The sequence below is a fragment of the Geotrypetes seraphini genome, chromosome 3, assembly GCF_902459505.1.
Source record: "Geotrypetes seraphini chromosome 3, aGeoSer1.1, whole genome shotgun sequence".
In the NCBI taxonomy this organism is placed as follows: domain Eukaryota; kingdom Metazoa; phylum Chordata; class Amphibia; order Gymnophiona; family Dermophiidae; genus Geotrypetes; species Geotrypetes seraphini.
This window is the reverse complement of record NC_047086.1, coordinates 210,033,425-210,056,224: the sequence shown is the minus strand read 5'-3', so window position 1 is coordinate 210,056,224 and position 22,800 is coordinate 210,033,425. Positions and strand designations below refer to the sequence as shown.

Below are 22,800 nucleotides of genomic sequence, written 5' to 3'. Positions count from 1 at the left end.
TAAGGATGTTTGGGACCCATTGACAAGATTAATTCTTGGTTTTAGCCCTTTGATTATACACATTCAGGAGGGGTGGGGGTTGGGGATATGCCTTTAAATTATTATTTGATTGTAATTTGTTGGTCTTGATCATTTATATTACTTTTGCTTATCTTATACAATATGAAAGAATGGGTGGGTGGGGGGGGGAAAGGATGTTGCACTTGTTGGTTTTTAAAAATGAATAAAGATATGGAAAAAAAAATTCTGAGACTTCAGGCCAAAAAAAAAAATTTTTTTAACCTCAACTCAGCCCAGCCATTGCAAGGTCTGTTCTTGGCCTGGGGCAGTGGATCCCGGGCTAATGTGGCCCTAATTCTGGACACTGGGTATCATCATTTAGCAATGGATGGAACGCCCTCCCTGAAGGGCTGTGAGTGTTGTTTCCTTAGCATTCTCAGACCTGTTCATTATAGGAAGCAGGGTCCTGGCCCTAAAATCAAACCTGGCCTTTCTCATGGCAGTAAAAATCAGTGTGCTAAAATCAGAAGGACCCCTTTTTAATGTACACACTAGGGGCCAGATTCTCAAAGCTAAAATCTGCCTTTAACATGCTTGTATTTTAGCTGCTACCATGGGGGGGGGCGTGACTAGCGGTGGGAGGGAGTGGGCATCTCTCCTGCTGCTGTGGGGGGCGGGGTTGCATGACTTCGGTGGCGCGAGGGAGTATACATCTCTCCTACTGCCGTGGCGGGGGGGGCTTGATCAGCATTGGGAGTGGTCATCCTTCCTGCTGATCTTCAATTTGTTTTTTGTATTTTTAAATTTTTTTGCATTTATTCTGAGCATTTGATCATTGCTGTCACTAGCGATGGGGCACACGAAAATTTAGTGAATGTTCGCTACTCTCTGACAACCTCATTTGCATGCAAGGTTTTTGGCGAATGACTCATCTTTTTGAAATCACTACAATAATGGCTCCAACAGCAGCCCATCGGTTGATTTAGAGGGGCATTTTCAATATGACATCTAAATCTGAGTTTAGACATTTTTTTAAACTGTTCAAACATTCCCATTTTCAAAACTGCAAAACATCTATCTTGATTTTTTTGAAAATGGATGTATTTGTGCTCAGTGTGTCTATATTTTTGAACCGTTTTTGAAAAAACACATCCAAAATAAAAACACGCAGAACAAACCAGTTGCATTTGTTTCTTCACAAATCCACAGGCAGCAGCAGCAGCTGGAGGTCCTGGTATGCTGGCTGTGGGGCCTGCTATCAAAAGATGCAAGGTCATGCAGCTTGCAGGGAACATTGCTTTATTCCTTTTCACTTTTTATCTAATCAACTTTCTATCTCCTTCTCTCGACCCCTAACATTCACATTTCACATCCTCCTATTCTTTTTATCTCCCATTACCACATTTCTGCCCTAGTATAATCATTATTCTGCTCTCACTTATCTCCTTTACAACTCTCCTACATGGATCCACCATTTCTAGCATCTCCTCTCCTTGTCGTTTACTCCACCTTTGTAACCCAGCATTACCTTCCTTTCTTTCTTTCTCCCTTACACAAGTCCAAAATCTCTCCTTCTTGCCCTTCCATTCCCTTCTCCTAAGTCTATCTCTCCTCCCTCCCCCTTCTGGTCCCAAGTCCATTTCCCTCTACCTTTTCCTGTCCATCTCTCCCTCCTTTGCTCTCCCTGAGTAAGGTGATCATGCATCCCATTTTGAATGGGACCGTCCCTTTTTCTGATCCCCCGTCCCATTGTCCGCACGCACATCTTCGGGACGCCGAAATGTCCCATTTTTAATGACTGCATCCCGAAGCTTTGTGTGGAGACAACGGGACAGGCGATCGCTGGAGAATGGGCTCTTTCCCTGCTTACCTGCCCTTGCTGCAACAACCGCTGGAAAGGCATGTCCCGGCGCCGGCCCAGAAACCTTCTCCCCAACGTTGGTTCTGACGTCGGAGAGGAAGTTCTGGGCCAGCCAATCGCTGCCTGGCTGGCCCGGAACTTCCTCTCCGATGTCAGAATTGACGTTGGGGAGAAGGCTTCTGGGCTGGCGCTGGGACATGCCTTTCCTGCGGTTGGTGCAGCAAGGGCAAGAAGTAGCAGCGGGTGGCAGCGGAAGACCGGGGGGGAGCAGAAGAATCGGATAGGCTTCGGAGGGAGGGAGGCAGGCAGACAGACAGACAGAAGTCCTACCTACAGTTCAGCTTTCTCATATTTGGTGCGGCAGGGAGGGAGGCTGGCTGGCTTCGGGGGAGGGGTGGAACAAAGGCTGAAGGCAGTGAGGGGGAGGTAGGCCGTCAGGCTGGTTTTAGCAAGGGAGGGGCACTAAGGACATAGGAAGGAGCACTGGGGGCACTAAGGAAACGGGAAGGATAAGGTGACCATACGTCCTGTTTTGAACGGGACCGTCCCATTTTCAGACCCCCTGTCCCATTGTCCCCACACACAGCTTCGGATCCCAATGAAAAAAATAAGAAGGGGCATAAGCACTGGCAAGTTAGATGCAAAATATTGATAAATAAAGCTAAACAAGAATATGAGGAACAACTTGCCAAAAAGGCAAAAACTAATAGTAACAATTTTTATAGGTACATCAAAAGCAGAAAACTTGTGAGGGAATCCGTGGGATCGTTGGATGATCAAGCAGTAAAAAGTGCGCTCAAGGAGAATAAGGCCATAGCGGAGAGACTGAATTAATTCTTTGCTTCACTTTTTATGGAAGAAGATGTAAGAAATCTACCTGAACCAGAAATGGTTTCAAGGGTGATGAGGTGGATAAATTGAAAGAAATTTCAGTAAACCTGTTAAGCCAAATCAACAAGTTAAAGAGCGATAAACCACATGGACTGGATGGTATATATCCCAGGGTCAGTGGCGTACCTAGGGTATGTGGCACCCGGGGCCCATCATTTTTTGACACCCCCCACTCACCCCCCATGCAAAAAATATTTTTATAATAACCATGAAACGGTATAAATGGTCAGAATAGAACAGGGAGTGAAAATATTATTTTATTGAACCTCATATATGTAACCATTATTCCAAACATAACATAACATAAATTATGTCTGAATTGTCATGACATGAGAAGTGCATATGGAGTAGTTGCAGGTGATGCTTGGGACAGTTCTGATTGTGTTAGTTCGGTTTTATGTGTTTTTTGAATAGAAGGGTTTTTATTTCTTTTTTGAAGGTTTTGTAGTCTGTGGTCGAGGTCAATAGGTTGTCCAGTAGCCCATTCTCATGGTAGCCAATCCAGGTCACTAGTACCTGGTCAAAACCCAAAGAGTAACAACATTCCATGCTACCGATACAGGGCAAGCAGACACTTCCCCCATGTCTTAATAATAGACTATGGACTTTTCCTCCAGGAATTTGTCCAAATCTTTGTCCAAATCTATCTTAAAACCAGCTAAGCTATCTGCTTTTACCATAACTTCTGGCCACTTCATTTTTAAGCTTAGATCTTTCCTTCCAAACAGAGACCTTGCTAGATGTCAAATACAGCACAAGGGAACTTCACACAGACTTAGCTGTGCAGGAAATGTGAATCTCCTCATACACCCACCTATAGTGCAAAAATGTGCAAAGGTCTGGTTTTTTCTTTCGATCACTACATAGCCTAATGCCACACAAGCAGCACTGTTATAAAAGGTCAATGCTAAGGTTAACAAAGTTTCCTTCCTTGGACCACAAGGAGATACTGACAAACCACTCACTGGAAGAGATCCCAAAACAACTACCTAGGCACAATACCCAAAGACCCACTCAGTGTGTGAACCAGTTGAGTGGAGTAGACTAACTGGGGGGTGGAAATGGGCCCGGAGTTTGCTCAGGAGAATTTCCCAGACCACCTCTTCCTCTCAACACATTGACACACTGCCACCACCACTACCACCACTAGGAACACCTCACGGGTAGGTCAGCAATGCTTATAAACTTTATAAAACACATTATTATATTTTTTTATAAAGCACATATTTTAACTGAACTCTGACATCCTCAGCCTTTCCATTCACAAAAATAGAAGGAAGAAAAGTTCCCATTTCCTGCTGTCTCATGTCCCCGGCCTATACAATATTTTTCTTCTGCAGACCCTTCAAAAGTCTGACCAAATCCTCGTTTCACTTGCATTATAAAGTACTGAGGATGCCATCTCTCCCCAATCCCAGGTCCTAAAGTCTGAGACAGTAGTGCAAACTGCCCGATTCAGGAAAAAAATTTTGATTCAGCCTATTTAATTGGTTTTTCGATTCGATTTTCCTGCCCAGTTGGGTGATTTTTTTCAAAAATCCTCGTGGGTTTTATAGCTTTTTCACCCCCTTTGGCTTCTCCTAACCACACTGGCGCTGTGGTGTAAATAAAATAAAGAAACAAAAAGGACTTTTCCTCTCTCTGTTAAATCCTAGCTCACATTTGCGGTCTAACACCAGCTCTGGCAGGATACACATTTCAAATCTGGACATATTGTAATCACAAAACAGAAAATAAAATTAATTTTTCTACCTTTTGTTGTCTGGTTATTTTTCAAATCTTGTTGGTCCCAGGCTCTGGTTGTCTTCTGATAACTTGCTTGCCAGGGTCTCCTTCTTTCTTCATGCTAACCATCCATCTGCCATCTCTGCCCTCCCTTTCCATTTCTCTTCCCTCCCCAGGAAGTCTGGTATCTTTCCTTTTTTTCATCTCCCTCCACAGATCCACCTTTTCTTAACTACCCTTTCATCCGGCATCTCTCCCTCCTTCCCCACCACCCCAGGGCCCACCATCTCTCCCTTTCTTTTCCCAATTACCCTCCTATCCAGTATCTCTATCCCTTCTCCACACCATCCCTTGTGTCCAATTTCTCTCCCTTTCTGTTCCTTCCCTCCCTAAATCCCATGGTCCATCATCTCTCTCCCTCTCCTCTATTTTCAGACCCATTATTTCTTCCCCCCAAAGTCTGGCATATGCACGTCTCTTTGAACACCCCCTTCCCTCTGTGTACTTCTACACCAGGGTCCCCCCCAAAGGCCTGTCCCCCCCTTGAAGGCCTGCACCCCCCTGAAGGCCTGCACCCACCCTCTTGTAGGCCTGTCCCCCCCTTAAAGGCCTGTCCCCCCCCCATAAAGGCCTGCCTGCCTGCCTGTCCCCTCCTTGAAGGCCTGCCTGCATGCCCCCCCCCGAAAGCCTGTCTCCCCCCATGAAGGCTTGTCCCCCCCCTTAAGGCCTGCATCTCCCCCTGAAGGCCTGCACCCTCCATGAAGGCTTGTCCCCCCCCCCTTTAAGGCCTGCATCTCCCCCTGAAGGCCTGTCCCACCCCCTTGTAGGCCTGTCCCCCCCCTTAAAGGCCTGCCTGCCTGTCCCCCCCTTGAAGGCCTGTCTCCCCCCATGAAGGCTTGTCCCCCCCTTGAAGGCCTGTCCCCCCCTTGAAGGCCTGCACCCCCTTGAAGGCCTGTCCCACTCCCTTGTAGGCCTGTCCCCCCCTTAATGGCCTGCCTGCCTGTCCCCCCCCTTGAAGGCCTGCCTGCCTGTCCCCCCCGAAAGCCTGTCTCCCCCATGAAGGCTTGTCCCCCCCTTTAAGGCCTGCATCGCCCCCTGAAGGCCTGCCCCCCCCTTGAAGGCCTGCACCCCCCCGAAGGCCTGAACCCCCCCGAAGGCCTGTCCCCCCCTTGAAGGCCTGTCCCACCCCCTTGTAGCCCTGTCCCCCCCTTAAAGACCTGCCTGCCTGTCCCCCCCTTGAAGGCCTGCCAGCCTGTCCCCCCCCGAAAGCCTGTCTCCCCCAATGAAGGCTTGTCCCCCCCCCCTTTAAAGCCTGCATCTCCCCCTGAAGGCCTGCCTGCCCACCCCACCCCGAAAGACCGCTCGCCTCTCCTCCCACCTCCCACCCCGACGTCCGGTTCTTCCCCTCTGGCCTCCCCGCACCATTTAGAATAGGAAAGCAGCCTGCAGCAAGATTGCGATGTCAGCGATCTTGAGCTGCTTGTGCTGTCCTCCGCCGTGGACCCGCCCCCCTCCCTGCAGCTGATATCGCGATCTTGCTGCAGGCTGCTTCTACTCTAAATGGTGCGGGGAGGCCAGAGGGGAAGAACCAGACGTCGGGGGGGGGGGGGATGGACGCCGGAGCACCCCCTCAGGGCTTGCACCTGGGGAGGACCGCCTCCCCCTTAGTATGCCACTGCCCAGGGTACTAAAATAACTCAAACATTAAGGGCTCCTTTTACAAAGGTGCGCTAGCGTTTTTAGCACACGCACCGGATTAGCGTGCGCTTTAGCGCACGCTAGCTGAAAAAGGAGGCAGTAGCAGTTAGTGCGTGGGGCATTTTAGCACGTGCTAAGTGCGTGCTAAAACCGCTACCACACCTTTGTAAAAGGAGCCTTAAATTGCTGATATATTGTTAGTGATCTGCAGTGGCGTACCTAGGGTATGTGGCACCCGGGGCCCATCATTTTTTGACACCCCCCCCATGTAAAAAAATATTTTTTGTAATGACCATGAAACGGAATAAATGGTCAGAATAGAAACAGGCAGTGAAAATTTTCTTATATTCCAAACATAACATAACATAACATAAATTATGTCTGAATTGTCATGACATCAGAAGTACATATGGAGTAGTTGCAGGTGATGCTTGGGACAGTTCTGATTGTGTTAGTTCGGTTTTATGTGTTTTTTGAATAGAAGGGTTTTTATTTCTTTTTGAAGGTTTTGCAGTATGTGGTCGATGTCAATTGGTTGTAGGGTTGGGGGTCGAGTGTTGCAGCTCGAATGGCTAGGAGGTTGTCGAACAGTTATTTTCTTTTGACGTTTTTGGTTGGAGGGTGTGTGAATGGTGCACAAGTTCTCCTATGTCTGTTTGAAGTGGATTGAATTATTTAGCTGAAGAAATTAGTTACCCCCTCATCCCACACACATTAATTCTCTTCCATTTTTGTTCCCATTATAAAAAACACTGATAAGTTCCCAGAAAAAAAATACATTAAAATAAGAAGTGAAAACAAAAGCCCCTACAGATGAGAACATAACATAAGAATAGCCTAACTGGGTCAGACCAATGGTCCATCATGCCCAGTAGCCCATTCTCATGGTAGCCAATCCAGGATACTAATACCTGGTCAAAACCCAAAGAGTAGCAACATTCCATGCTACCGATCCAGGGCAAGCAGACACTTCCCCCATGTCTTAATAACAGATTATGGACTTTTCCTCCAGGAATTTGTCCAAATCTTTCTTAAAACCAGCTACACTATCTGCTTTTACCATAACTTCTGGCCACTTCATTTTTAAGTTTAGATCTTTCCTTTCAAACAGAGACCTTGCTAGATGTCAAATACAGCACAAGGTAACTTCACATGGACTTAGCTGTGCAGGAAATGTGAATCTCAGCATACACCCACCATATAGTGCAAAAATGTGCAAAGGTCTGTTTTTTTTTTTCGATCATTACATAGCCTAATGCCTAATGCAGCGCTGTTACAAACATATTCTGTAGGTCAATGCTAAGGATAACAAAGTTTCCTTCCTTGGACCAGAAGGAGATACTGATAAACCACTGGAAGAGATCCCAACACAACACCCAATGACCCACTCAGTGTGTGAACCAGTTGAGTGGAGTGGACTAACTGGGGGGTGGAAATGGGCCCGGAGTTTGCTCAGCAGAATTTCCCAGACCACCTCTTCCTCTCAACACATTGACACGCTGCCACCACCACCACTAGAAACACCTCACTGGGTAGGCCAGCTATGCTATAAACTTTATAAAACACATTATTATATTTTCTTATAAAGCACATATTTTAACTGAACTCTCTGACATCCTCAGCCTTTCCATTCACAAAAATAGAAGGAAGAAAAGTTCCCATTTCCTGCTGTTTCATGTCCCCGACCTATACAATATTTTTTTTCTGCAGACCCTTTAAAAGTCTGACCAAATCCTCGTTTCACTTGCATTATAAAGTACTGAGGATGCCATCTCTCCCCAATCCCAGGTCCTAAAGTCTAAGACAGTAGCGCAAACTAATGCTGCCAGATTCAGGAAAAAAAATTTCGATTCGATTCAGCCTATTGAATTGGTTTTTCAATTCGATTTTCCTGTCCAGTTGGGTGATTTTTTTCAAAATTCCTGGTGGGTTTTATAGCTTTTTCACCCCCTTTGGCTTCTCCTAACCACACTGGCGCTGTGGTGTAAATAAAATAAAGAAACAAAAAGGACTTTTCCTCTCTCTGTTAAATCCTAGCTCACGTTTGCAGTCCAACACCAGCTCTGTCAGGATATACATTTCAAATCTGACATATTATAATCACAAAACAGAAAATAAAATTAATTTTTCTACCTTTTGTTGTCTGGTTATATTTCAAATCTTGTTGGTCCAAGGCTCTGGTTTTCTTCTGATAACTTGCTTGCCAGGGTCTCCTTCTTTCTTCTTTCTGCGTGCTAACCATCCATCTGCCAACTCTGTCCTCCCTTTCCATTTCCCTTCCCTCCCCAGGAAGTCTGGTATCTTTCCTTTTTTTCATCTCCCTCCACAGATCCACCTTTTCTTAACTACCCTTTCATCCGGCATCTCTCCCTCCTTCCCCACCACCCCAGAGTCCACCATCTCTCCCTTTCTTTTCCCAATTACCCTCCTATCCAGTATCTCTATCCCTCCTCCACACCATCCCTTGTGTCCAATTTCTCTCCCTTTCAGTTCCTTCCCTCCCTAAATCCCATGGTCCATCATTTCTCTCCCTCTCCTCTATTTTCAGACCCATTATTTCTTCATTCCCCCCCCCCCAAAGTTTGGCATATGCACGTCTCTTTGAACACCCCCTTCCCTCTGTGTACTTCTAAACCAGGGTCCCCCCCAAAGGCCTGTCCCCCCTTAAAGGTCTGCCTGTCCCCCCTTGAAGGCCTGCACCCCCCTTGAAGGCATGTCCCACTCCCTTGTAGGCCTGTCCCCCCCCCCTTGAAGGCCTGTCCCTCCCCCTTGTAGGCCTGTCCCCCCACCTTGAAGACCTGCCTGCCTGTCCCCCCCCTTGAAGGTCTGCACCCCCCCGAAGGCCTGCACCCCCCTGAAGGCCTGTCCCCCCCTTGAAGGCCTATCCCACCCCCTTGTAGGCTTGTCCCCCCTTGAAGGCCTGCCTGCCTGTCCCCCCCTTGAAGGCCTGTCCCCCCTTGAAGGCCTGTCCCCTCCTTGAAGGCCTGCACCCCCCCGAAGTCCTGCACCCCCCCTGAAGGTCTGCACCCCCCCTGAAGGCCTGTCCCACCCCCTTGTAGGCCTGCCCACCCCCTTGTAGGCCTGTCACCCCTTGTAGACTTGTCCCCCCTTGAAGGCCTGCCTGCCCCCCCCTTGAAGGCCTGTCCCTCCCCCTTGAAGGTCTGCACACACCCCCCCCGAAGGCCTGTCCCCCCCCTTGAAGGCCTGCCTGCCTGTCACCCCCCCCACCCCGAAGGACCGCTCGCCCCCCTGGCCTCCCCGCACCACCTATGAAGCAGCACTACCTATGCTCCCGGCCTTGCCGTTCAGTCCCCACCACCACCACCACTCCCGAAGGACCGCTCGCCCCACTGACCTTCCTGCACCACCTATGAAGCAGCCGCAGCAGGATCGCGACGTCAGCTATCCCTGCGCTGATTCCTGCGCCGCGTTCCCGCCCCTCCTCTGACGTCAGAGGAGGGGCGGGACCGCGGAGCAGGAAGCAGCGCCCAAGCAGCTTAGGGATAGCTGACCTCGCGATCCTGCTGCTTGCTGCTTCACAGGTGGTGCAGGAAGGTCAGTGGGGCGAGCGGTCCTTCGGGGGTGTGGGGGGACTGAACGGCAAGGCCGGGAGCACCCCTTCAGGGCTGTCACCCGGGCGGACCGCCCCTCCCGCCCCCCCTTGGTACGCCACTGGTGATCTGTTACTTGTTGCTAAAATCGTCTGTTGAAGACTGGAGCGTGACCAATGTTGTGCCGATTTTTAATAAGGGTTCCAGGGGAGATCTGTGGAATTACAGACCGGTAAGCCTCACTTCAGTATCGGGCAAAATAGTGGAAACAATTATAAAAAATAAAACTGTGGAACATATAGACAAACATGATTTAATGAAACAGAGTCAGCCGAGGGAGGTCTTGCCTCACCAATTTGCTTGACTTCTTGGAAGGTGTGAATAAACATATGGTTATAGGCGAGCCAGTTGATGTAGTGTATCTAGATTTCCAGAAAGCTTTTGACAAAGTTCCTCATGAGAGGCTCCTGAAAAAATTAAAGAGTCATGGGATAGGAGAACATAAGATCAAGAATAGCTTTACTGGGTCAGACCAATGGTCCATCAAGCCCAGTAGCACGTTATCAGGGTGGCCAATCCAGGTCACTAGTACCTGGCCAAAACCCAAGGAGTAGCAATATTCCATGCTACTGATCCAGGGCAAACAGTGGCTTCACCCATAACGTCAGAAGAGGGATGGGACCGTGGCAGAGGGAACGTGCTGCAGAGGCTGACAGCAGCCTGCTAGGATCCTCTGCAGGCTGCCACAATTATCTTTGAAGGTGAGTCTTGGAGGCTAGGGAGGAAGCCAGAGGGTGCTAGAAAGAAGGGGGAAACATGCAGGTCTTCAGGAGGCCCCTTGGTGTAGAAGTACACGGAAGGAGGGAGGGAGGGAAGGGAACGGGGGTTCAAAGAGATGTGCATATGCCAGAGTGAGAGGGGAGAGGAAGAAATAAAGGGTCTAAAAACAGAGGAGAGGGCGAGAGATGGTGAACAATGGGATGGAGGGAGGGAAGGAACAGAAAGGGAGAAAAGTTGGACACAAGGGATGGTGTGGAGGGTGGGATAGAGATACTGGATAGGAGGGTAGTTGGGAAGAGAAAGGGAGAGATAGTGAACCCTGGGGTGGTGGGAAAGGAGGGAGAGATGCTGGATGAAAGGGAAGTTGAGAAAAGGAGAGATGGTGGATCTAGGGATGGTGGGATGAAAAAAAGAAAAGATGCCAGATTGGGGGAGGGAAACGGAAAGGAAGGACAGAGATGGAAGATGGATGTTTAGCACGGAGAAAGAAGAAAACAACAAATGGACAGGAAACCCTGGCAAGCAAGTTATCAGAAGACAAACAAAAGCCAGAGCCTAGGACCAATGTGATTTGACCAGACAACAAAAAATAGAAAAAATAATTTTATTTTCTGTTTTGTGATTACAATATGTCAGATTTGAAATGTGTATCCTGCCAGAGCTGGTGTTAGAAAGCAAACGTGAGCTAGGACTTAACAGAGAGAGGAAAAGTCTTTTTTGTTTGTTTATTTTGTTTACACTACAGCGCCATTGTGGGTAGGAGAGGGCAAAGGGGATGGGGTGGGTGAAGAGGCTATGAAATAAACCCACCAGGATGTTTGCAAAAAACACCCAATTAGGCAGGCGAATCGAACTGAATCGAAAAATCGATTTTAATAGGCTGAATCGAATCAAATTTTTTTTCTTGAATCTGGCAGCACTACTCTACAGAGCCGCCAACACCACTTAAATCTGGAGAGCAGGAGAGGTGATTAAAGGCAAGGACAATAAGAGAATTTAAGAAACTGTAGAATAAGCTCACAGGATTTGATGTCGGTGGCGTTAACACTAGGAAGTAAATTCGGCAGTCCAGAAGGGCCTTCTGCTCCTTATCTGCTCTTCCATCTATGTTACTATGAATTTCTTCTAAAGACAGAAATGTGATATTTTTTCCTGAGAGAGAAAAAAACTCGTGCGTCTTGGTTTGGCTGCCATTCTGGTATCTGAAGAGATCAAGAAGTACTGTTGTGTGATGGTTGTACACGTTAAATGGGTGAGCGTGTCCTTGTGGGCTGGAACAAGGGCAAATCCAGGAGGTTATTTTTTTGGGGGGGGCTCGAGGGTGGACTAGGGAGGTCAAGCATTTCCTCTCAGTTCCCCTCCTCCCCATTCATCCTTTAAATCAGGGGTCTCAAAGTCCCTCCTTGAGGGCCGCAATCCAGTTGGGTTTTCAGGATTTCCCCAATGAATATGCATTGAAAGCAGTGTATGCACATAGATCTCATGCATATTCATTGGGGAAATCCTGAAAACCCGACTGGATTGCGGCCCTCAAGGAGGGACTTTGAGACCCCTGCTTTAAATTGAAAGAGACTCGCCTTCTGTGCATTTATGTCACGTACTGTAGGTATTTAAACATCTCAATCATATTTCCCCTCTCCTGCCTTTTTTCCTCAGTATACATATTAAGATCTTTAAGCCTGTCTCCTTACTCTTTTTGATAAAGATCATTGACCATTTTAATAGCCATCCTCTTGACTGACTCCATCCTGTTTATATCTTTTTGAAAGTGCGGTCTTGGAATGCTTGGGTTCTAAATTAAATTATAAGCTCTCAATGGGGGGGGACATTGTAACCATATGATACATCTTGTTCTGAGTTATGCACTAGAGAATGACACGGTGACAAAATTCATCACCGTTCCCGTCCCCGCGGATAACCGCGGGAAATAATCCCATGCCATTTTCTAGTATCTACTTCAACCTCAGTTCTTCTACACCAGCATTCTTCAAAGCAAAGCTTGCGGGTTAGTGGTTGTGGCCAATCATACTCTGATTCTTCCCTCGCTCCTTAAAGAATGACATGAAGATGGTTTCCCGCGGTTATCTGATGAATTTTGTCACCGTGTCATTCTCTATTGTGCACCCTAGCAATATAATAACATTAATAAATATTGGGCTGGATATTCAAAAGCAGATAACTAGATAATTGGGATATTTGTGCTGACCAGAGCTATCTTAGCATACTCAGCAGCAGCAGTATACAGTGCCACTGAATGTCATTCCAGATACAGCCCTATCCGGATTGCGCTGGGGCAGTAAGGGGTGGACTGTGGGTAGAGGAAGAACTTACCTTGAGAATAGCGATATTCAACGTATTGTCCCCACAATTCTATAACGTTGTGCAAATTTGGGTCACAGTCATAGAACAGTGTCAGTTGCACGCCTGACTTAATTATTCAATTAGGCACCAGTGGGCCTTAAATACCAATAATAGCCTTTAACTGGCGTTGACACTAATCTGCAATTATTTGCATATCTGCCCTTAGACACTATTCTATAAATTTAGCACCTAAATGCTATGATGAACACCTGCACAGGGGGTAAGCACATGAGCGGAGTAGGGCCGTGTCTTGTAGTTGCGTTCATAAGTTATAGAATATTTATCAGTTATGCACACAACTGCCAACTTTAGGTGCCACCATATACACCAGTCTTTGTTAGGGCTACCAGATTTCTTCATTTTAAAAAAAGAGGACATGTAGCCCCACCCTATTCCTTCCAAGTCATGTCCTGTTCTGCCCCCAGCCCCACCCCCACACAAACCTCATTTCTTCTTCCCTAAGTTTGGGCCGTGTCTGGAGGGCCTCCAAGCATGCAAAGTTGAAAAACCCGTTAGAATTTAAAACTATGTGCAACTGTTTTACCAGATCAGGTTGAGAAATCTTTGAAATACAAATTTATGTAGTCTAAGGAAACCATATTTATCATCTAAATTTTCAACTTTATCTGAATGTATTCCCTTTTATTTTCATCCTATGACTTCTTGAGGCTGAGTTTCCTTTCAAATGAAAGAGACTTGCCTCATGCGCATATATGCCACATGGGTATTTAAACGTCTTTATCATGTCTCCCCTCTCATGCCTTTCTTCCAAAGTATACATATTGAGATCTTTAAGTCTGTCCCTATATGCCTTGTGACAAAGACCACCAACCATTTTAATAGCCTTCCTCTGGACCGACTACATCTTGTTTATATTTTTTTTGAAGGTGCGGTCTCCAGAATTGTATACAATATTCTAAATGAAGTCTCACTAGAGTCAAGTTTATTTAAAAAAAATTTTATTCCGCCTAATCTGACTTCTAGGCAGTGTACATAAATAAGAAAGTCTTATATAGGGGCATCAATACCTCCTTTTTCCTACTGGTCATTCCTCTCCCTATGCACCCAAGCATCCACCCAAGTTTTCACTGTTGCATTTTCAACTTGTTTGGCCACCTTAAGATCATCACTTACTGTTACACTCAAGTCCCTGCTACCTACTTAAACAAAGCTCTTTCGGGGTGGTGCCCTTTTTCAAAGTCTGCCTCTGTGCTGGATAACTTCCTCTTTCCTCCTGCTTCTGGTTAGTACATTGTAAGCTCATCTGTTTCTATAGCATTGCAGGCAGACCTTAGGAAATTGGAAGACCGGGCATCCAAGTAGCAAATTAAATTTAATGTGGACAAATGCAAAGTGATGCATATTGAGAAGAATAACCCAAATCACAGTTACCAGATGTTAGGGTCCACCTTGGGGGTTAGCACCCAAGAAAAGGGTCTGGGTGTTATTGTAGACAATACAATGAAGCCTTCTGCCCAATGTGCGGCGGTGGCAAAAAAAAGCAAACAAGATTCTAGGAATTATTAAAAAAGAGATGGTTAACAAGACTAAATATATTATAATGCTTCTGTATCGCTCCATGGTGTGACTTCATCTGGAGTATTGTGTTCAATTCTGGTCTCCTTATCTCAATAGAAATCATTAATGTAATGTAATGTCTCCTTATCTCAAGAAAGATATAGTAGCACTAGAAAAGATTCAAAGAAGAGCGACCAAGATGATAAAGGGGATGGAACTCCTCTTATATGAGGAAAGACTAAAAAGGTTAGGGCTCTTCAGCTTGGAAACGAGAAGGCCTTTAGTACAGTCCTACAAGCTTCACTAGGTTCTTCCTCATGTTATCCATATTGTCACGGATGTCTACCCTATTGCAGATATTGGAAAGAGAAGTCAGCCAGGGATGGAACATACTACATCCACTGGGGCTTAGGTGGTGGAGTGTTGCAGTGGGGCCTAGCATTCCCTCTAAGCAACATTGTGCTGTGTGGGAGTCTTCCACTAGAGTTTCTGCTGGTAGGGAATTTGTTGCAATATCATGCATTCAGTTGCAATATGGCAGTGATATGGTAGCATTGCCTCCCACCTAGCACAAATGCTGATGTATTGGTTTGGCCCATCTACTCTCTGTTCTTACTAGTTGCATGGTTTAGGGAGGGGTAACATGAGTAGAGAAAGAAGGTGACTCCTTACTTCTCCAATTTCCCATTTCCTAAAATGGAAGCATATATATCACACTGCCCATTGGATCCTTACTACTATTATACATATAGATATATTCCCTTGGCCTTGGAGGAAAATACATTGAAATGGAAGACAGTGGCAAAAAAAGGGACCGATAGGTTATGTAAGGAATGAGAGAAGGGACTTGATTTTGGATTGCATATGGGAGATTATGGGGCTAATTCTCAAAAGAGAAAAACATCCAAAAAGTATCATAAATGAGCAGATGGACAGTTTTCTCCCAAAACCCTTCCAATTCGGTATTTTCAAAACCTATTTTCAAAATGGATTTCTATGCTGTTCATCCGCAGTTTGTCTAAATCTCCAGGGGGTGTGTTGAAAGTATGGTTTGGGCAGGCTTATGATTTGGACGGTTCTCTACCATAATCAAACATTTAAGAGTACATCCAAGGCACAGTTTGAACATTTGGGGATAGACCTGTTTTAATAACGAATAAGTGCCAAAAAGATGGCTAAACTGCGCAGATGACCACTGGAGGAATGTAAGCATGATCTTTCCACACTGAACCCCTCCCCCATCCCCAAATGAAATAGTATATACCTGCCTGTATGATAGCTTCAGATGGTAAGGACAGTCCTAGTGTAGTGGGCGCCAGAGAAGGAGACCCAGGCCCATATTCCCACTCTAACGACTATATTTGTGGTGGAAAGTATGAGCCTAGCAAAACCCACCCAAAACCTACTGTGCCTACATATAGGTGAGACCTTCAGGCATAAGGGCTATTGGTGTGGTGTACAGTTGGGTCCAGTAGATTTTGGGTGGGTTTTGGAGTGCTCACCATACACTACAGAGGGGTTGCTGTAAGATGTGTACCTGGCACCTTTTATGTGAAGTTCATTGCAGTGCCTCCTAAGATGCCCCACTGCTCTGCTGGGATGTCTGTGTGGCCAGTTTACTGCAAAAGATGGCCTCTCCTACATCCCAGTGGCTTGTTCTGTACGTTTTTCATTTGGATGTGATTTTTTTTTCTTCAAAAATGGTCAAAAAAGAGAGGCACGCTAAGAGCAAACGCATCTAGAAATGGTCATTTAAAAAAAAAAAAAAGATAAAGATGTTTTGAAAATGGCCACTTTCTCTACCTGATTTTTGGGCGCCCTTCCAAAAATGTTTAAACTCAAATTTAGATGTCCTATCGAAAATGGCTCTCCAGAAGCAAATATCAACTGGGCAGACTAGTTGAGCCATGTGAAATGGAAGAGTAGCCTAATGGTTAGTGCAGTGGGTTGAGAACCAGGGGAGTTACAGCACCTTGTGACCTTGGGCAAGTTACTTAACTCACCATTGTCCTAGATACAGAACTTAGAATGTGAACTCATAAAGGACAGAAAAAAAAGTATCTGCATAGAATATATGTAAACCACTTTGTCTGTACCCCCAGAAAGGGTACAAATCCATGACCCTAATTTATCTGATGTCATTTACTATGTTGCTATGTTAAAGGTTGAAAGAGATTTTCATCTATCTGTCACAGGAGTGGAAGGGGCAGACTTTGCCATCTGAAGGACGTGTCACAAACCTCTCCACACTCAACCACCTTCTACAAGGAGAGACACCAGAAGCCGTCAGAGAGGTAACATAAACTTTGCATGCTAGCAAGTATCCTCACTAATCTGAGGGATAACAAGAATGAGAATGTTTTATTTATTTACTAATTTTTTAGCTGTTACATTAACGGGTGCTAGAATAGATGTGTAGACTTTTAGCACAATGGGGCGCTGAGGCATTTCTTTCTTTCTCTCTCCCTGCCCCCCTTTCTTTCTGTGTCTTTCTGTCTCTCTGTCTGTCTCTCTCCCTGGCCCCCTGTCTTGTCTGTCTGACTTTCTTTCTTTCTATCTCTCTCCCTGCTCCCCCTGTCTTTCTGTCTGTCTTTCTTTCTTTCTCTCTCCCTGCCCCTCTAGCCACCACCGCTGATTTAAGCCTTTTTCCTCGACACCAACGTTGATATTATCGTGTGCTGAGATGTACTGCGCATGCGCGGCTAAGGGTTTTATTATTATTGATTATACCATTCTTCCAGGGGACCTCAGAATGGTTTATGGTTAAGTTTATGTTTATTAAAATCTTTATATACCACTATACAGCCAAAAAGGATCAAAAGCGGTTTACAATCTAACTTTTCAAATATATAAAAGAACTCCATTTTGAATAGGATATTTTGAGTACATGACTTTTTTCAGGTACTCGAGCATTTTTCTCTGTGTTGCTGTGATGGATAGTTTCTAAAATGGGACACATCTTTTCCTACTCAAATTGGCACAGAGATATACTTTTATTATTATTTGTTTTTTTATTTCTGAATTTCCAGTGCATTTTTTATTCAGTTTAATAATGTGTGAGGGAAGCTTGCACTGCTACGTCTGTGCTGTTTATATTTATGTTTTATTAAAACTTGTTTTACCGCTTGAGCATATGACAGGTCTAAGCAGTTTACAATACAAATTAGATATAAAAAGAATTCCAATAATAATAAGGAAGACCTCAAAGAGTACACATAAAAATAACATCACATTTGTCTTGAAAAAGATGCCATCTACCCTAAAAAAAATTACTAAAATCTAAAATTAAATCTAGTCTTAAATCATATCTGAATGTCCTCTAACAACCACAAATCCCTGAAGTCATACCACAGTCTGTGCTGTCTTTTTTCTGTAATGGGTGTAGGTGTGTTTGTGTGTATACATATGTTGAATTCAGGTATATGCCTTAAAAATAAATTATGTCCTTACCTTTTCCAGTAGATAGGTGTGTCATTCTAGACAAGTGGGTTATCTCCCTAAGGCCGCGAGCCATCTGCAGAAGGAATCCACTCTGGATTTTACTGTGTCCCTCCTACTTCACTGTGAACTCTGCTGCCATCTGCACCCAAGCATGCTAGAGCTCAAACCAAGTATGTGAAGTAAGGATACAGATGGGATACCCCTTAACAATAGAAATGTGCAGCTTTAACATAAAACACTGTAACAGGTAATGAACAAGCAACAGCTAACAGAAGTATCACAGGAGCCCAGGTAGTACACCAGGAAACGCTTAACCTATTATACAATATTTTTCAAGGCCCAAAGGGCTGACTGGCATCCAAAACCAACCTGGAGAAACATTAAGAGAATGAGACAGTAGGCAGGCGCGGGAGTCTAGAATGACACACTGGAAAATATATTATCACATTCTGGAAAAAAACAGAAAACCAACCTTTGACACTTGAACTTCTCAGATCTTCCCCTGCCCAAATATTCCCCCTTTTTTCTCCTCCCCTCACTCTCCACCCCTCTCTTCTCTTTGTAAGTCACCTTGAGCCCTTGACCCCTCTACCTAGGTATGTGCGACACAAAAATAGAAGATTAGATTTAGAAGGGGATCACGAACAGATCAGAGAAGGTTATCATGCCACTGTACCAGGCCATGGTACACCCCCACCTGGAATATGCATCCAGCACTGGTCACCATACATGAAGAAGGACACAGTACTACTCAAAAGGGTCTAGGGAAGAGCGACTAAAACAGTTAAGGGCCTGGAGGAGTGAGGGGAGGATTCTGTTGGAGGTAGACCATGTCTTTGAGAAGAGTTGGATGAGTGGAGCTGCTGAGTTTCTGTGAATTATTTGGTATAAAATGCATGAAGTTTTAAATTTTATTCGTGATGGGATGGTTAATTAGTGTAATTGCCTGATGAAGGCTGATATCGAGTCGTATTTTTTCAGGTTGAAAATTAGTCTTACAGCTGTGTTTTGTATGAGTTGCATTTTATGGATCAGTCCGCTGTTGATTCCCATGTAGGCAGAATTACAGTAGTCCAGTTGTGGTAGGATCATCAACTGTACAATCAGAGCAAAGTGATGTTGATGAAAGTATGGTCTGATGAATCTTAGTTGCCTCATGGTCACCCTTGTCTATCTGCCTGTTTACTCACTTGAAGAAGTGCAGCAAGTTCATCAAGCAAGATCTTCCTTTGCTGAAGCCGTGCTGGCTGGTCAGATTGTGTCCGTCAAGGTGATCAATGATGCGTTAATTTATCATTGCCTCTACCATTTTTCCCGGTACCGAGGTTAGACTCACCAGTATGTTGTTTCCCAGATCTCCCTTTGAACCTTTCTTGAAAATCGGCATAACATTCGCCACTTTCCAGTCTTCTGGAATCCTTCCTGATTTGATCGACAGATTGGCTATCAGTTGGAACAGTTCAGCTGTAACCCTTTTCAGTTCCTTGATTACCCTCGGATAGATGCCATCTGGTCCCGGGGATTTATCAATCTGGCTGCATACCTCTTCTAGACTAACTGTCAACCCTGTCAGTTTCCCGTCTTCGTTTCCTGCGTATAGCCTGTCGAAATGGAGCTGGAGAACTTTGATGGCATTCCACAAGACCAACAATCTGTTCATTTCAAACACCTTCCAACATTTTGGTTGAAGATTCAGTATACAAAGCTAAGTTTTAGGTTAGTTTAATTTAGGTAACTATATACATGAATTTTGCCCAGCAGAATGTACAAAAATCAGACTATTATCTGTGGAGGTCAATGAAAGAAAAGCTCAACAACATCAACAAAGTCAAAACCTGGAGCCAACTGTGATACAGATCACCAGCTACTAGAATGCTAAGTTAAGCTAAAGCTGAAAAAGAACAAATTAGTCATGAGACTCTGATATGTGTTTTAAGATGCAATACCATCATTGGAGCCAACTTGAAAATCTATCTAATCTAATCTTCCATTTGTGCATCACACATATACAGGCTCAAGGGTTGGGTATGCTCAACTTATAACTCACAACAAGTTTCTCTTTACTCAACAAAGAAAAAAATAAAAGGAAAAATAAAGTACCTCTGGTAGCCAATGATAGTAATGACCAGCCTGTATCTAAATGTCAAGAGCAGGGACAGAGAATGTGGAAAAATCAAAAGCTAGGATCCTTCCACTCTCTCATTCACCTCCTAGCGTGTCAGCACCATACTATCTTCCTCTCCCTCCCTCCAGTCATTTAAAGCACTTTTCTCCAACCAGTCTCTCTTTATCCCAGGACAAGCAGGCATGATATTCTCACATGTGGGTGACGTCATCTACGGAGCCCCGATGCGGAAGCATTTTCAAGCAAACTTGATTGAAGATTTAAGTTTGCTCTGCTGCTCCACGCATGCATGCCTTCCTGCTCCACTAGGGGGTGCATCCCCTCGTGGTCTCCAGTTCAAAATTTTCCGCGAGCCTAGAAGCCGTGTTTTTCAGGCTCTGCCCCAACTGCCTTCTAGCACCGCAATTTTTTCTTGTTTTTTCACGATTAAGTCGCTGTGCGCGAATTCTTTACCTTTTTACTTGATTCCTGCTTCGTTTTTGACGACCCGGAGACTTCCGGCTCCCCGTGGCCGCGTGGCTAATCGAGCCGCGGCTACTTTCGATTTAATGTCCCGGCCTTTGACCGGCTTTAAAAAGTGCACCCGGTGCGAGCGGCTTCTTTCTCTCACAGATCCGCATCGCCGGTGCATCCTCTGTCTGGGGGCGGCTCATCCAACCGACTCCTGCCCCCAGTGCGCTCATTTCCAGACCATTTACACCACACTCTATTCCCCTAAGTTTTTTTCATTTTCCCCTCATTTTATCTCCCTCCCACCATCCTCCTTCTGTACTTTTTAATTTTTCTGCTCTTTCATAGACATAATTTGATGCTTTATATTTGGGGGCAGGAAATTTAATTGCTTTTTTCGTCTGCTCCACTCCCTAAATCTTTTTAACTTGTTCTGCCTCTTTTCCCAGCCTTCTATTTCCCTCCACTCCCTAGCAAGGTCCATTGCACGTTTCCCTAACTAGTTACAATTTCACGCAGATTTGACTCATCTATCGCTTTACTGATTCCCACTTCTCACTCTCCTCTACAGGTGAGACTTCCTTTTGTTTGTGGATTTAACTCATCTTCAGTTTGTGACTTCCCATCAACCATAGGCTTGGAACGTTTTCTTGCTCTGCTCTCTCTGGCTCCAGGAACATTCTTGTTTTTTTGGGACTGGTTCCTTATTCCCTTTTGCACTGTAGTACTTACCCTGGCACTCATAGATTCCAGACAAATAGCTACCTTTCTGCCAGCAGAGTTCACATCAGATTCTTTGTCACATGCTCACCCTGAGCTTTGGAAGCCCAGCAAGGATCATAGTTTGAAACCTCAAAGATTACATGTGAATGGGAGAACATGTTGTAGCATAGTGTTTCTCAACATATGCGAGCCGCTTGTGGGGGGTACATGTCATGGGTCTCCTAACCCCTTTCCTCCAGCAGCATGCCTTCCTCCGCCAAAGCTGATAAGAAAGGCTTCCCTCCGATGCCAGAGCCCCACAGTACAGGCAACACCAAGCTAACTCCAGCGACAACGAGCCATCCATCCCGCTGCCTATCAGGAAGTCTGGAGTTTATTCAAGGCCTGGCACTGGTGCTAGCTTAACTTAAGCAGAGCCTTGAGTCTATCCGCTCATGAGTCCCTGTTGGTACTGCCCCTCTAATGCAAATGTGTCAATGTGAGTGGAGCCCACAGGGCCTTCCTGAGTGCGTGGACGTGAAGGCTTTTTGTTGAAATTAGCACCAATGCCAGGCCCTGTGTGGACTCCAGATTCCAGATCAGGCAGTGGTAGGACAGCAGAAGGAGGAAGGTTAGAGGAGGAGAAATGCTTGATTGGGGGGGAGAGAGAGAGAGGAAGTGATGTTGGACTGAGGGATGTGGGGAAATGGAGAGGCTGACTGGTTGGCTGGATGGGTGTGGAGAAATGCTGAACATGAATAGTGGAGAAGGGATATGTTTATGAAATGGAGAGAAAAGGAAGAAAGAGGAGGAAATGCACATGGAGGTGAGGGAAGGGAAACTGAAGAGAAAGGGAGGATATGCACATGGATAAAGAAGAAAATAAGAGAGAGGAAGGAGGTGCACATGGATAAAGTGGAATGGAAGGAAATAAAGAGAGGAGATGCACATGGCTGGAAGGGAAAAGGAAGAGGGGAAAAGATGCATGTTGATGGAGGAAGGGAGGGGCATGAACTTGGGACACAGGAGGGAGGGAGGGAATAGAAAGGGAGAATTGTTGGGCATGAGTGTGTGAGTGAGAGGGAAAGAGATGGTGCACATGGGGAAAGGATGAAAGAGGAAAATTGTTGGGCAAAGAGAGAAAGAAGAATGAGGTAGAGATGCATGGGGAAGAGATGAGAGGGAGAAATGTTGGTCATGGAGAGGGGAACAGTGGGACAGATTGAAAGGGATGCAAGGGGGAGGAATGTTGAACATAGTGGTGAAGGGAATGGAGGTAGAGATGTGGCATGTGCTGGAGAGGGGTGATAGAAGGAAAAATGTTAGGCATGAGGCTGGTGGGCAGTGGTGAAAGATGCTGCACATGATCTGGGAGATGAGAGAGGGAGAAATGTTGGATGAGGCAGTAGAGGGGGTGGGAGAGATGCACCCTGGATCTCTCTCTTTCTCTCTTTCCCCACTCTCTTTGCAGCAAGGGAGAGAATAAGAGAAAGACAGATGGACATTGAGAGAGAGAGGGAGAGGGAGACATGTTGCCAATGGGGGTGAAAGAGAGAGGAAGAAAAGTTGGAATCATGGAAGGACAGAGAGATGTTGGTTGGGGAAGGGAATGAGGTCCGAAGGAGAGAAAGCATGCAGGAGGCAGAAAGAAAGAAATATTGGATGCACAGTCAGAAGGAAGTGCAACCAGAGACTCA

General features: G+C 45.5%; 1 protein-coding gene across 3 annotated transcripts in view; it reads left to right on the top strand.

Moving 5' to 3' along the window:
- ARHGEF25 (Rho guanine nucleotide exchange factor 25) overlaps positions 1-22,800 on the top strand; it is a 380,835-nt gene that overhangs the window by 259,046 nt on the left and 98,989 nt on the right. For all 3 annotated transcript variants that reach the window (XM_033937480.1, XM_033937482.1, XM_033937481.1), the window contains one exon: positions 16,581-16,679. In XM_033937480.1, coding sequence (XP_033793371.1) covers positions 16,581-16,679 — 99 coding nt within the window. The remainder of the gene's footprint in view (positions 1-16,580; positions 16,680-22,800) is intronic.